Genomic DNA, 12,802 nt, shown 5'->3' on the forward strand with positions numbered 1-12,802 from the left:
CACTGGACGCCCGCCTGTCCCCCTTCCAGAGCCACAGTGCTTCCTCTACGCAAAGCCACATAAAGACGACTATGGCAATTTTTCCTGGAGGACAATTCTCCACTCTCCTACACCAAGCACACAAAGAAGATTCCCCACAAAGCCAGATAACCCTGGATGCCTGAGCCACAGGGCCACAGAGGCCCCATGCTATCAGCTAATTAAACAGAACTCCTCATTTGAAAAACTAAAATGTTCCAAGGGAAATTGTTCTGCCCATTGGTCTTTACTGAATGCTTCACTCCTTGGAGGTGAGGTCACTTGACATGATTTATTCATTACAACAAAGGTGAGGGACTGAAAACCAAATGCATCCATGTACCTGTTTATACAACTCCTGACACCAGCAGTGAAAATCTCTGTTGCCTGTTGTGAACCTGTGTCCGTCGACCTCCACTCTCCCTCACCTTCTCCTCCGGTATGTTTTCTTTTCTCCTTTGGTTACTTTCTGTTCAGCAAACAAAGGCAAATGACAGCAATGGGTCACAGCCAAGAAGAAAGGACACAAGATGAGCAGGTGAGGAAGGAACAACCTTTAAACCAAAGAGCCTCAAAGACAAGCTAAGTATCCCTCGCCCCCAAATCTGAAACGTTCCAAATCTTGAAACTTTTTTAGCACCAACATAATGCCACAAGTGGAAAATTCCACGAGGGATGAGTCATAGTCAAAATGCAGGTGCACTGGAAATATTCACAAAATTAAATTCAGGCTGTGTGTATGAGATGTATATGAAACAGAAATGAATTTCATGTTTAGACTTGAGTCCCAATGCCAAGATATCTTGCTATATATATATATATATATATATATATATGCAAATATTCCAAACTTTAAAAAAAATTCAAAATTGGAAGCACTACTATTGACTGGCACCAGACATTCTGGACAAGGGATACCCAGACTGAACACTCCAGTGATGCCAAAGGAGGCTCACGGGGCACCTGTCCCCTCCCCTTTAGCTCAAAGGAGCTGACACCTAGAAAGCAGAGCCCAGCTCCAGTCCCTCTGGCTTAAAGGCTGTTCCCTCCTCACCTGCTCGCCGCATGCCTTTTCCTCCTGGCTGTGGCCCATTGCTGTCATTTGCCTTTGTTTGCTGAACAGAAGGGATGCACACCCCACATCTGGACTCTTGGCATGGTCACAAAATGACATCTGATCTTGGCCAAACCCAAGCTAAATCTTGGAGATGCAGGACACATGTCACTGATAAGGAGGCAACTTTACGGCCCAAGGAAAGCCAAAACCTCCATCCAGAGCTCCCGAAAATACAGAGCAGGTCTCAGCAGGCAAACTTCAAGAGTCAATGACCAGGAAAGCTGAGAGCTACTAACCTGCAAACTTCAAATCCCAACCTTCCTATCCCACCCTCGGGTTCACTCCCAACGACCAGGAAAGGACGGCCCTGTCTCCAAAAACAGATGAAGGCGCAAGTACAAGACATGGGACAAGACAATAAGATACATATTCATCTTAAACTCTCAACTTGAACCCACGTGGGAATCCCAGCAGCCTGCAGCCAATTGGCCTTCTAACGACATGCAGAGACGCAGCCCCATCGGGACTGAACAGTGCGGCACAGTCAGCAGTGACTGTGGGAAGAACAACACTGGAAATCCTGCCTTAAAAACTCTTGCAAGGCCAGCGCCATGGCTCACTTGGTTAATCCTCCGCCAGCGGCGCCGGCATCCCGTATGGGCACCGGTTCTAGTCCCGGTTGCTCCTCTTCCAGCCCAGCTCTCTGCTGTGGCCCGGGAAGGCAGTGGAGGATGGCCCAAGTGCTTGGGCCCCTGCACCCACATGGGAGACCCGGGAGAAGTGCCTGGCTCCTGGCTTCAGATCAGCGCAGCTCTGGCTGTAGCAGCCATTTGGGGGGTGAACCAACGGAAGGAAGACTTCTCTCTATCTCTCTCTCTCTCACACACTGTCTATAACTCTACCTGTCAAATAAATAAATAAATATAAATTTAAAAAAATTTAAAAAACACTCTTGCAAGAGGCATCAAATCCCAGACGTCAGCAGCCAACAGGTGAAAAATAACAGTGCTTCCAGCCACGAATCTACAGTTGTATTTTTCTTTAACAAATAAGCCTCCTGCCCCAAATCGAAACAAACTGTGATACAGATGAGGCTCCTTTTAATGACTTCTTCCCCAGATGGAAGTATTCCTCCATAGAGTGCTGGAATCTGAAGCTAAACAACTCCAAGTTCCACAAGAGCCCTGGGGAATGAGAGCCACTGAGGCAGAAGGAAGGGCAAGGAGGGAGGGAAGAAGACAGGAAGCTGAGGGCTCCTGCCTACTCAACCGCAGAATGCCCAGGACCCATTGGATCTGGGTCCCCAAGAAAACCCAGTAGGGGGCCAATGGACCAGCATAAAGAATCGATGGTAGGGGCCGGCACTGTGATGTAGCAGGTAGAGCCGCCGCCTGCAGCACCAGCATCCCATATAGGCAACAGTTCAAGTCCCGGCTGCCCTCCTTCCATACAGCTCTCTGCTATGGCCTGGGAAAGCAGTAGAGGATGGGCCAAGTCCTTGGGCCTCTGCACCTCTGTATGGGAGACCTGGAAGAAGCTCTTGGCTCTGGATCGGCTCAGCTCCAGCCATTGCAGCCATTTGGGGAGTGAACCAGCAGATGGAAGAACTAACTCACTCTCTGTCTCTCTCTCAACTCTGCCTTTCAGATAAATAAATAGATCTTTAAAAAAGAATCCATGGTAAACAAGAGGCTTTCAGTAGTTCTGCTTTTGGCTATGTAGAGAGGCATTAGTCATACAGGTAATGAGATCCTATGGGTTGGGGGAGTCCAAGGCTCAGCTTGATGGCGGTAAATATATCCATTCTGGCCAGGCAGCACCAATCAGAGTTCCAAATTGGCAATCAGACATAATGTCCCAAAGACAATCACCAAACAATGCCAAAACCAAGGCAAATGCCATCCTAAAGAAGGAGTTCTTTTGCACCTGCCCTCCCCCGCCCCCCAACACACACACACACACACCTGACTCATCCACCTCACAAACAACTGTCTATCATGAACTAAATCCTTGCTATCCAATGGTCAGGAGGCACAGGGGTGGCATGAATAACTAAAATCCAGGAATGACTCAAACATCATTTTGTCACCATACAAAGCTCATCCCTTTCACCCACAGTTTCTTCACAGCATTGAACAAAGTACCCAAAAAAGCAGCAAAAATGTATGTGCACCCACAACATTCCCACCTAGCCCCCAGCTAACCAGAAAGAGCCTCCCCGGCACACACATATGTATATGACTCCGTCCCTGCCTTCAGAGACTGACAGCCCCTCAGATGAGCTGTGTCTACACCCACGAGAAGGTGACTGCCCCCTTCACACCTTGACAAGTTGAAGCCTTGATCCACAGGTGTCAGATTGGGTTTTTTTGTTTTTGTTTTTGTTTTTGTTTTTTTTTTTGGTTGGTTGGGTTTTTTGTTTTGTTTTGTTTTTGTTTGTTTTGTTTTTTGACAGGCAGAGTGAGACAGTAAGAGAGAAAGACAGAGAGAAAGGTCTTCCTTCCGTTGGTTCAATCCCCAAATGGCCGCTACAGCCAGCCCGCTGCGCCAATCCGAAGCCAGAAGCCAGGCGCCTCCTCCTGGTCTCCCATGCAGGTGCAGGGCCCAAACACCCGGGCCATTCTCCACTGCCCTCCTGGGCCACAGCAGAGAGCTGGACTGGAAGAGGAGCAACCGGGACAGAATCCGGCGCCCCAACCAGAACTAGAACCCGGGGTGCCGGCACCGCAGGCAGAGGATTAGCCTAGTGAGCCGCAGTGCTGACCATATTGGGGTCTTAACGATGACTCCCTGATCGCCCAGACTTTAATATGCAATGCAAATAAAATCAACAACAATAGTAATAACCAGAAGAACTCAGGTGAGGACATACTGTGGGGAGGGGATGCAGTGAGGGGGGAGCTCAGGCTAAGCCCTTCTTCACTCTGGCGGCTGTGAAGCTTCTTGGATAAAGTTTATTCCAGATTCTCCCCTACGACAAGGGAGCAGCATAAAAAGCACTTCTCAAGGGAAAACGCCCCTGCCAGTTCGAGCTGAGAAAAACCCTTGCTCTGGTGAGCCCGGGCGCCACCTGCACTTTGATCTGTCGGATTTCTTGGAAGCAAAGCCCCATGCGTACACACACACACATGCACACACTCACACGCACACACACTCACACACACTCACTCACACACACTCACTCAACAGCCGAATGTGAGCCCAGTCCTTCGAAGCCCACCCAGGTCCTGCAGAAACCGAAGCTGGCAGATCTGCTGTAGGCTGACTCCAAACCCTCCCCCCCGAGGGCGTGGCCACCAGCTGGCTTCCCGGAGCCTCACCACCACCGTGCAGCCCTGGCTCCGCCACCAACCAGCCTTTCAATTTTGCAAGAAGGTGGTTTTGGCCAAGTTGCCACCCTGGACTTTGGGAAGCCGCACCCTTTGCAGTGTGACCAGCTGGCATGAGGGAGAGCCCACACGTTGATGGGCAACACACAGACCACACCCTGTAAACTCCGGAACACTGCCCTGGCTGCTGCAACCCAAGCCCAGATCAACAGTGCTCTTGTGGGCTCCCTGGGAGCCGGCACCGAAGGCTTCGCCTTAGCACTAGGCGCCCGTACCACATCGCAGCTCCTCGGAGGGCTAACGTTGAGTTCGCCACACCCGGCTCCCTGGCACCCACACCCTTCCTCTTCTCACCCCCTTCCCTCCACAGGAGAGCTGGGAATTTCCACGTTTAAACACAAGCCTGTCTTCAGGGATGGGTTGCTGGAGGCTGACGAAGGGACTGGAGCCCAGCTCTGTGTATACTCAGCACAGCCTGCAGTGTGCGAGAAATGCAGACCCTCGGGCCCCGCCCTGGACCTTCTGAATCCGAATCTGTATTGGAAGAGCTCCCCTGGGGACTCCCGTGTGTGTTAAGGTTTGAGAAGCCCTGTGACCAGCAGGAGGAGACCTAATGTCCCGAATGCCCACACTTGGGGCCTTCTGTCCCGAATGCTAGGACACCCAGCCTCCATGCGGCCAGGGCCAGCGTTCCATGAACTCAAGAAACATTTTTTTGAAAAGGAGACACTCTTGGGGCCAGTGCTGTATTGTAGCAGGCTAAGCCTCTGCCTGCGGTGCCAGCATCCAGGTGCTGGTTGGAGTCCCAGCTGTGCCACTTCTTCTGATCCAGCTCCCTGCTTATAGCCTGGGAAAGTGGTAGAAGATGGCCCAACTGCACCCACGTGGGAGACCTGGAAGAAGCTCCTGGTTCCTGCCTTTGGAATGGCTCAGCACCAGCCATTGCAGCCATCTGGGGAGTGAACCAGCGAATGGAAGACTTTTCTCTCTGTCTCTCCCTCTCTCTAACGCTGCCTCGCAAATAAATAAAAAATATATATTACAAAAAGAGATGCTCTTGATCAGCTCCCACTGTGCAGGGGAACGTGGTGGAGTTTCTGGGGCTCTGTGGGAGGCCTAACCTGAGCCCCAGGCACCCAGGGGTTTCAGCATCACAGATAAAATGTAGCCCTTTCAAGAGAACCACGGAGGCGTCCCCCTAGGAGCCCCGGGAAGGTGATTCACAGATTAGCGCAGCCACCGCTGGTGTGTGAGCCAGGACACCCCTGCTGCCCACTTTGGGAAGGAGGTCCTGGCCCTGCAATCCAGTGCCAGCCTTCTGTGCCTCAGGGAGAGGAGGTGAGGAAGAAAGCCCCAAAGCAAGTGTTTTCTCCCCATAGGGGGGCGGGGGAGATGGCAAGGAGGCAGAGAGGGCTGAATTGGCCTTGACTTGGCTTTGGACCACCTTTTCCCCCAGGCCAAAGGGTGCGGCAGCTTCCTTTCTACCTGATGCACGCTTGGTCCAGTCCTCTGGAAGCAGGGCCAGCCCTAAGCTTGCAAAGGGAGGCCGAGGGTGCTCGGTGTCCTCCCTGGAAACACCTCACACGGGCTTGGGGAGAGGACTGTGCGCTCTATCGCCTTTGCCAATTCGGAGATGAGGACACACAAAGCAGCAAAGTCCTTGCCCAAGGTCACAGGCTGGCTCCTGGGCACTGCACAGCAGACCCGACCCCTGGGCAAAGCTACCCAAGGTGAGCACACTCAAGGGCAGGGTAACTGGCATCTCCACCCGCAGGGCTGTGAGTGCCGTGAGCCTCCACCGGGACGGGCTCAGCTGTGCCGTGACTGCTGATGTTTCGTCCCAAGGTAACCTCAAGGGCAAGTGCACTACAGATCACACGCTGGGAAACGCCAGCCTAGGGGTGGTCCAGGAAAAGCTGGTCTGGGTGGAGAGCACTCCAGCCAAGGGACTGCTTCATCACTTGGGGTACTGGAGGTGAGCACAGACTTAGGGTAACAGGCATGCCATTTGTCGCTCCTCAAGGCCAAGACAACAACCCCACCCATCCACCTAATGCCACGGGGTTTCTTTTGGCCAGTGCTGCAGCTCCTGGACCCTGTATGCTGTCACTGCTTGCCCACGGATATACTCCCCATCAAAACATGAGCCATGCTGCCACGACTTCATCCGTGGAAACCACCCTGGCTGCCCCACCCCAAGCTTCTGGCCTTGCCAGCGCCAAGAGTCCTGAGTCCAAACCTCAGTGCGACCTCACCTGGCTGCTCCACCCGCCATGGTAGACTCCAAGATCCTTTTGGCTCCAATGCTCTGTTTGTCATAGTCTGTCCCCCTCCATGGGCCATTAACTCAACACCTAGGGAAGCTACAGTCACTCTCACATACAAGAGGCCTGTCAGCTCCAGGCTTTCCTCAGGCGCTCTCTACCCGTTACTGCCAAGCCTTGCAAGAACCTTGCAAAGCAAGCATCATCATGCTCTTCTTAAAGATAAGGAAATCAAGGCTGGGCAGAGTTGCCAGCCAGACGCACTGCTCATCACATGAGGGCCACGATTTGAACTTGGTTCTGTCTGATCACAGGGCCTGTACTATGGAGTGCATCTCCAGGAAGAGAGCCAGGAATGAGAAGTACAAGCTCACTAGACAAAGGCCCCAGGGAAATCACAGCTCTCCCCCCGCCCCAGCCCCTCCCGGGACTGGGGACCTAAGAATGTCTCCACTGCCACGCCAAGTGATCCGATCAAAAGCCAGTATCTGAAGGTCATCCAGTGCAGCTGAGCCCTGGCCCGGCATCTCAGGACAAGATGATGCACCGGGGCCAATCTGGAATTAAGAGTCCCAAGGAGCTGAAGCACTGCCCCTAATTGAATGCATCAGGCCAGACCCTGGGTGATCCCCAAGCCATCACGGGATCTGATGCTTCTCTTAGTCACAAGCCTGATGGAGCACACGTGCTGTTTTCTGAGACACAGCCACGGAGATAACACCTCACACGCTATGCCCAGGCCATCCTTGACCGAGCCCAGTGGCCACAAGGACACACACAGCTCTGACGGAGCACAGAAGTGAGTCTCTGCCCACCACATCCAAGCCTCTCAGCCAACCTCCATGAGCAAGCTAGCCTCAGTTTCCCCAGCCATCTAAAGAGAAGTAGACGGTGCCGGGAGGTGAGCAGAAGAAGGGAATAAAGGCACCTAAGTGTTCCAAGGCTGGAATTCCTAAAAGAACTGCAGGAGAATTGCAAAAACCACGCTCCGGGCTAGAAACCTGGCCCAGGGTTCCTCCACGGCTGCCACTCTCCTCTGTGGCATCACAGGGCAGGGGAGGCCGTCACAAGCCAGCGGAGTCAGCCCCTGCATTCTACACACAAGGAAGCAGACCAGAGAGGCTGAACGACTGCTTCAAAGTCATGACCTTACTCGGGCTGCCAGGGCGGCTCTCTGCTCATCAGAACAGCACAGCTGAATGAACAGGGAGCTCTGAAGAACTCCACCAGGAGGGGAGAAAATCCAACAACGTGAAACAGTGCAGCAAAGAACACAGCACTGGGATGACTGCGCCCAAGTTCCCACGGGCAAGTGCAGGAAGTTTCCTTCTGCACTCTCTCTAACAGTGCACATAGCACGCGTCCACAACGCTAAGGCCATTCGCTGTATGAGATCCACAGGTCAAAGGCCACGATGCACGGCCACAGTCTTGGGTGCCCTTGATCCAAAAGGAGCTGCAGTCCCAGAGACAAAATTTCTCCGTGAAATTCCAAATGCAAAAACAAACAAACAAAAAACCTGCCTTCCTCCCGCCTGCAGCTCCTTTTGGGGCCGAGTGAGGGGAAGGTGAACCACGGGTCCAAGGGCTGGGAGAAACGCCGTGGAATGCAGCCTAGGTTTGCTCAGCAAAGCCAGCACTAAAACTTAAGCCAAATACATTCTTCTGTATCGAGAAGCTCGTCTCAACAAAACTACCAAATACTTGGAAAGCAGAAACAGTAAAGGACAAAAAGAACACGATTGAGAACGCAGGCCCCAAGGGGAGAAGGCAGAGCTTACAAAAGGCCTGACTTGCCATTATTGGGTATAATGAGCTGGCTACACGCGGTTTAACTGTATTAAGAGATTCAGGGCGTGCTTCTAAGTGGACTCATGGTATCAGAAATATCCTGATGTCTTTCCACATGGGCCTCACAGCCCTCCTCCCCCCCACCACCATCCCTCATCCCACACCGACTCCTTACAGAAACTTCCTGCTAGGTTCACCCAGCTGGGCTCAGAGCTACCAGACACAGCCAAATACTTGGAGATTGTGTCTCCTAACGATCCTTGCCAAAGCACCTATTTTCTCGAGAACGCCGCCAGAAGCGTGCTTGATCATCACGGAGGACATTCTTTCCGTGAACTGTCTGGGGAGTATTTCATTACAGACACTGCAGGGGCCTCTCTGTGCCCCTTGGAATAAAACGATTTTAGAAGCAGGGCTTAAAATCCTGCCATCACAAAAATACCACAACTTATTTTGACTCATTGAAAAAAAAAATTATGACCCAAATTGCCCACTTCCTGAAAATAAAATAAAATAAAATAAAAAACAGGCTGTTAAAAAGTTCACCAAAATCGCTCCAAGCCGAGAACACTTTAGATGCCTGCAACTACTGGCGGGGGCAGCTGGAGGAAGGGGAGAGTGTGGATAAGAAGGTCTCCGGAACAGCGTGTTGCAGGAGGAAGGCTCAGCTAGGCAGGGGCCTGGGTCGCACAGCCTGGTGCTCAGGACTTCATTCAATGCGGGGGCTTCGCCGGCTCGTGGGAGGTGTTCCCCCACAAGCAAAACCCAGCGGAGACTTGAACTCCCTTCAAAGCTGGCCGGCCAACCCCGGGGGCCTCTAGGTCTGCCTTCTTCTCCCTTATTCCAACACGTCAGTATTTTCCAAAACACGAATGTGCTGCCACAAAACACAGCTGAGCTCCGGCACCCAGCGCACCGTGTATAATTAATGACCCGGAGAGCGAGCTTCGGCTTCCCCTTTGTTTTTACACCCAGCGTGCACCTCTAAGTCCCCCCCACCCAGCCAGCTGTCCTGTTTCTCTCCCCCCAGCAGTCGCCGAAGCTGCTACAAGTCGCTGTGCCCCGCGAGCAAGTCGCAGGGGCCCCCGAATTCACTCTATTAGAATAAAGGTGTGCGCATCCGCGGAGAAACGGGGGTGCCGGGACGCCTCCCAGGACGGGAATCACCCAGGAGGCAGGCAGTGCCGGCACTCTCTCCTGTTCTCCTCTCCTCCTGTTTCGTTCTGCAGTTTTGGGTGCCACTCTGCCCCTGCGGCCCTCCCCGCAGCCGGGGGAGAGAGCGAGCGGACGTCTCCAGGGACGCGGCTCGCGCCCAGCCTCTCCGCCTAGCAACCCTACATCTAAGGCGCAGGGAGCTCCGGGGCGGGTGGGCGCCCACGCCAGCAACAGCTCCAGCCGCCAGCCAGCCACCTCCCGCTCGCTCCGGGAAGGGGCTCCGCGGCCCCGGCCGCCGCGCCGCGCGGGCGGACCTCGCACTCCAGCCGGGCGCCGCTGGTGGCATTTCCGGGGACCCAAAGTGGGTGGCCTTGGGGGCGAGAGCACACAGGCCTCGGAGAAACTTGGCGTGGGGGCACGCTCCGCGAGACTAGCTGAGGGACGGGGCGGGAAGCGACCTCGCATCCGCGACGTCGCCGCACTCCTGGGTTACCTCCAGCACTGGGATGGGTCGCCTTAACTTTCCTTCTTCCCCCCTGAGCGCCCCCACATTTCTCCGGCCACATCCCTGCCCCGGGGTGCCCTGGCGCAAGGATTCTCCTCCTTTCAGACCCCACGAACTCAGCTGCCCAACAGGTTCCTGAAGTGCCGGCTGACAGGTAGCCCCCTGCCCCGGCCCACCCGCCAAGAGCCCACCCGCGCGGTGCGGAACGCGCACCCAGCGGCCCCCCGCTTCCTCCGTCCCCGCGGGGCTGGCTCTCCCCGCCCCGGCCGCTGCCGCTGCCGCCACCGAGCCCACAAAAAGCCAGGCGACGGGAGCTGGCGTTCGCGTGCTGGAGCGCACCGGTCGGTCGGGGGCAACTCCGCGCCCCCGGCGCGCCGCCCGCTGCCCCGACCCGGGGGCGCGGGGCGCGCGGAGGCGAGGGCGGGCGGCGGGGATGGCGGGAGCCGGGCGCCGCGAGGAGCAGGGGCTGGGCGAGCCGGACGCCGGGCAGCGGCGCGCGTTACCTTCGCCTTGCCCCCGCAGTGGCAGCAGACGGTCCACAGGTACTTGAGCGTCCGCCAGAGCAAGATGATGAAGAGGCCGCCGAAGAAAGTCACCATGGAGGAGGCCAGGAAAGCCCACCACATGCGCTGGCCCCGGCTGTCGCACGGCACCTCCATGGTCACCGGGATGATGAGCGCATCCATCTTGGGCTCGTGGACCGCGGACGAGGAGGAAGAGGAGGAGGAGGAAGAAGAGGAGGAGGAAGAGGAGGAGGAGGAGGACGCGTCTAGGCTGAGATGGCTCGCGTGGATATTGCTGCTCATTCTAAGACCGCTGCCTCCGCCGCCGCCGCCGCCGCCGCCGCCGCCGCTGCTGCCGCCGCCGCCGCCGCCACCATTTGCCATAGCTAGCAACGGGCGGCCGGCGCAGGGGCTCGGGGGAGCTCCTCCCGCCGCCAGCGCCACCCCGAGCACCCGTCAACAGCCATGTTGCTGCCGCCGCCGCCGCCGCCGCGGGGCGCGGGGAGGGGGCGGGGAGGCGCCGGGCTCGGGGCGCTGTGCGCGACCTGGCGGGGCGCGCCGAGATATATACGGGCAGCCGCCGCCCTCCCCCGGCCGCCCGCTCGGGAGGGGGAGGGGGAGGGGGCGCGCGGGCGGCTCCCCCTCCCCGGCCCGCGCCCCGTTCGCCCCGGGCTGCGCCGGCCCCGAGCGCACAGAGCCAGGGGGCGCCGCGGGCCGCACGCGCCCGGGGTCTGCGCCGCCCCCCGGGCCCGCCCCGGCTCCGCGCGCGGGCCCGGGTGCCCTCGGCGGCGCCGCGCCGTGCGCCACGCGTGTGTGCGCTGCGCTGCGCCCCGGCACGGGACCCCCTCCCCGCGCGCCTCCCGCACCTCTCGCCGGCAGCTCTGGGCTTCTTAGGCGGCAACTCGTGAAAAATGGATCATAAGCCCCCTCGGCCCGGGAGCCCTCGCGCCAGCCCGCCTCCCCCGGTCGCGCTCGGCTCCCGCTCGCCGCCCCTGGGCGCGCCCGGCCGCGGCAGGTTCACCCGGCCGCTGCCGCCCGCCGGCCCCTGCTCCCGGGACCCCCGAGGCGCGTCGCCACGCCGCCGGGCCTCCTGGGCCTCCGCTCGCTCTTCCTCGTCGCCTCCTCCGGCTCCTCCTCGTCCCCGTCCTCGCCGCCTGAGCCTCTTCGGCGCGCGCCCCGCGCTCCCCGCCGCCGCCAGCAGCGGCAGCTGCAGCAACTGGAGCGGGCACGGGCTCAGGCCGCCCGAGGCGGGAGGGGAGGAGGCTCGCCTGTTCCCGGGCTGGGCAGGAGCAAACAGGCCCCTCGGCCGCGGCCCGCCACGCACCCCCGACCCCCAGGCCGCGGGGTGGAGCGCCCCCAGCCCAGGCGCGTGGCCGGCGCCTCTCTCCAAGGTGCTGCGCCCCCAGCCGAGCGCCGTTTCTCCAAGGCAGGCCGTCTCCTTTTTGTTTTTCTGTTTCCCCCCAAAAAAGAGCCTCCCGTAGGGAGGGGAGGAGGGGCCGGCTGTCAACTCGATGCCACAGACCCGCGGGCTTCGGGAGGGAGGAGGACCCCACCCCGCGACCGCGACACACACACCTACGATCCCCAGTTGATCTCTCATCTGCCCCTGTGCCTGGCGAGCGGCCCCAGGGTAGGGCTGTCTGGGAGGCTGGCAGGGGGCCGTGGCCTCCGACAGCAGCAGGTGGGTTTTCCCCCGTTTCCCCATTAAGCGACAGAGGCCGCCTAAGAGAGCGGGCAGAGATGACCCAGGAGCCCCGGCGCCTGGGGTGGTGCGGACTCCGAGGGACAACAGGGTTCCCTAAAGGGTGGCCCCTTTTGACCCGGTGTCAGACTGCATCTCTCCCTTGTGAGAGGAGGACCGCTGGGACCCACCTAGGGGTCTCACTGCTCCCTCCTCTCGTCATGAGGAAGGCAGGCCCTGGGCTTGTGCACCTGCCTCGCCCAGAGCTCCACCAGGGGAAGCCTGCTTCTGACACTCGCAGAGACGCTGCCCTCTCTGGACACCGTCCTTCCCCTGCCACGGGCTGGACCTCCGGCTCTTCCAGTGCTCACTAGAAGGAAGATGATCAGCTCTCCCCTCCTGTCTGGTGATTTCCCCCGAAGTTCGCAGCTCATTAGTTTAAGCCTAATTGGCATTTTCAGGTTCCTTTCAGCTCTGCCCGCAGTAAAGACCCGAGTCAG

The 12,802-nt window shown here is 57.6% G+C and overlaps 1 protein-coding gene across 2 annotated transcripts in view; it reads right to left on the bottom strand.

Annotated features, from left to right (window-relative positions):
* The window catches only part of KCNMA1 (potassium calcium-activated channel subfamily M alpha 1), a 782,784-nt gene extending 771,779 nt beyond the window's left edge, over nucleotides 1-11,005 (bottom strand). For both annotated transcript variants that reach the window (XM_062214106.1, XM_062214104.1), the window contains exon 1: nucleotides 10,622-11,005. In XM_062214106.1, coding sequence (XP_062070090.1) covers nucleotides 10,622-11,005 — 384 coding nt within the window. The remainder of the gene's footprint in view (nucleotides 1-10,621) is intronic.
* Between the last annotated feature and the right edge of the window lie 1,797 nt (nucleotides 11,006-12,802).

This window comes from Lepus europaeus, chromosome 17 (genome assembly GCF_033115175.1).
Source record: "Lepus europaeus isolate LE1 chromosome 17, mLepTim1.pri, whole genome shotgun sequence".
Classification (NCBI taxonomy): domain Eukaryota; kingdom Metazoa; phylum Chordata; class Mammalia; order Lagomorpha; family Leporidae; genus Lepus; species Lepus europaeus.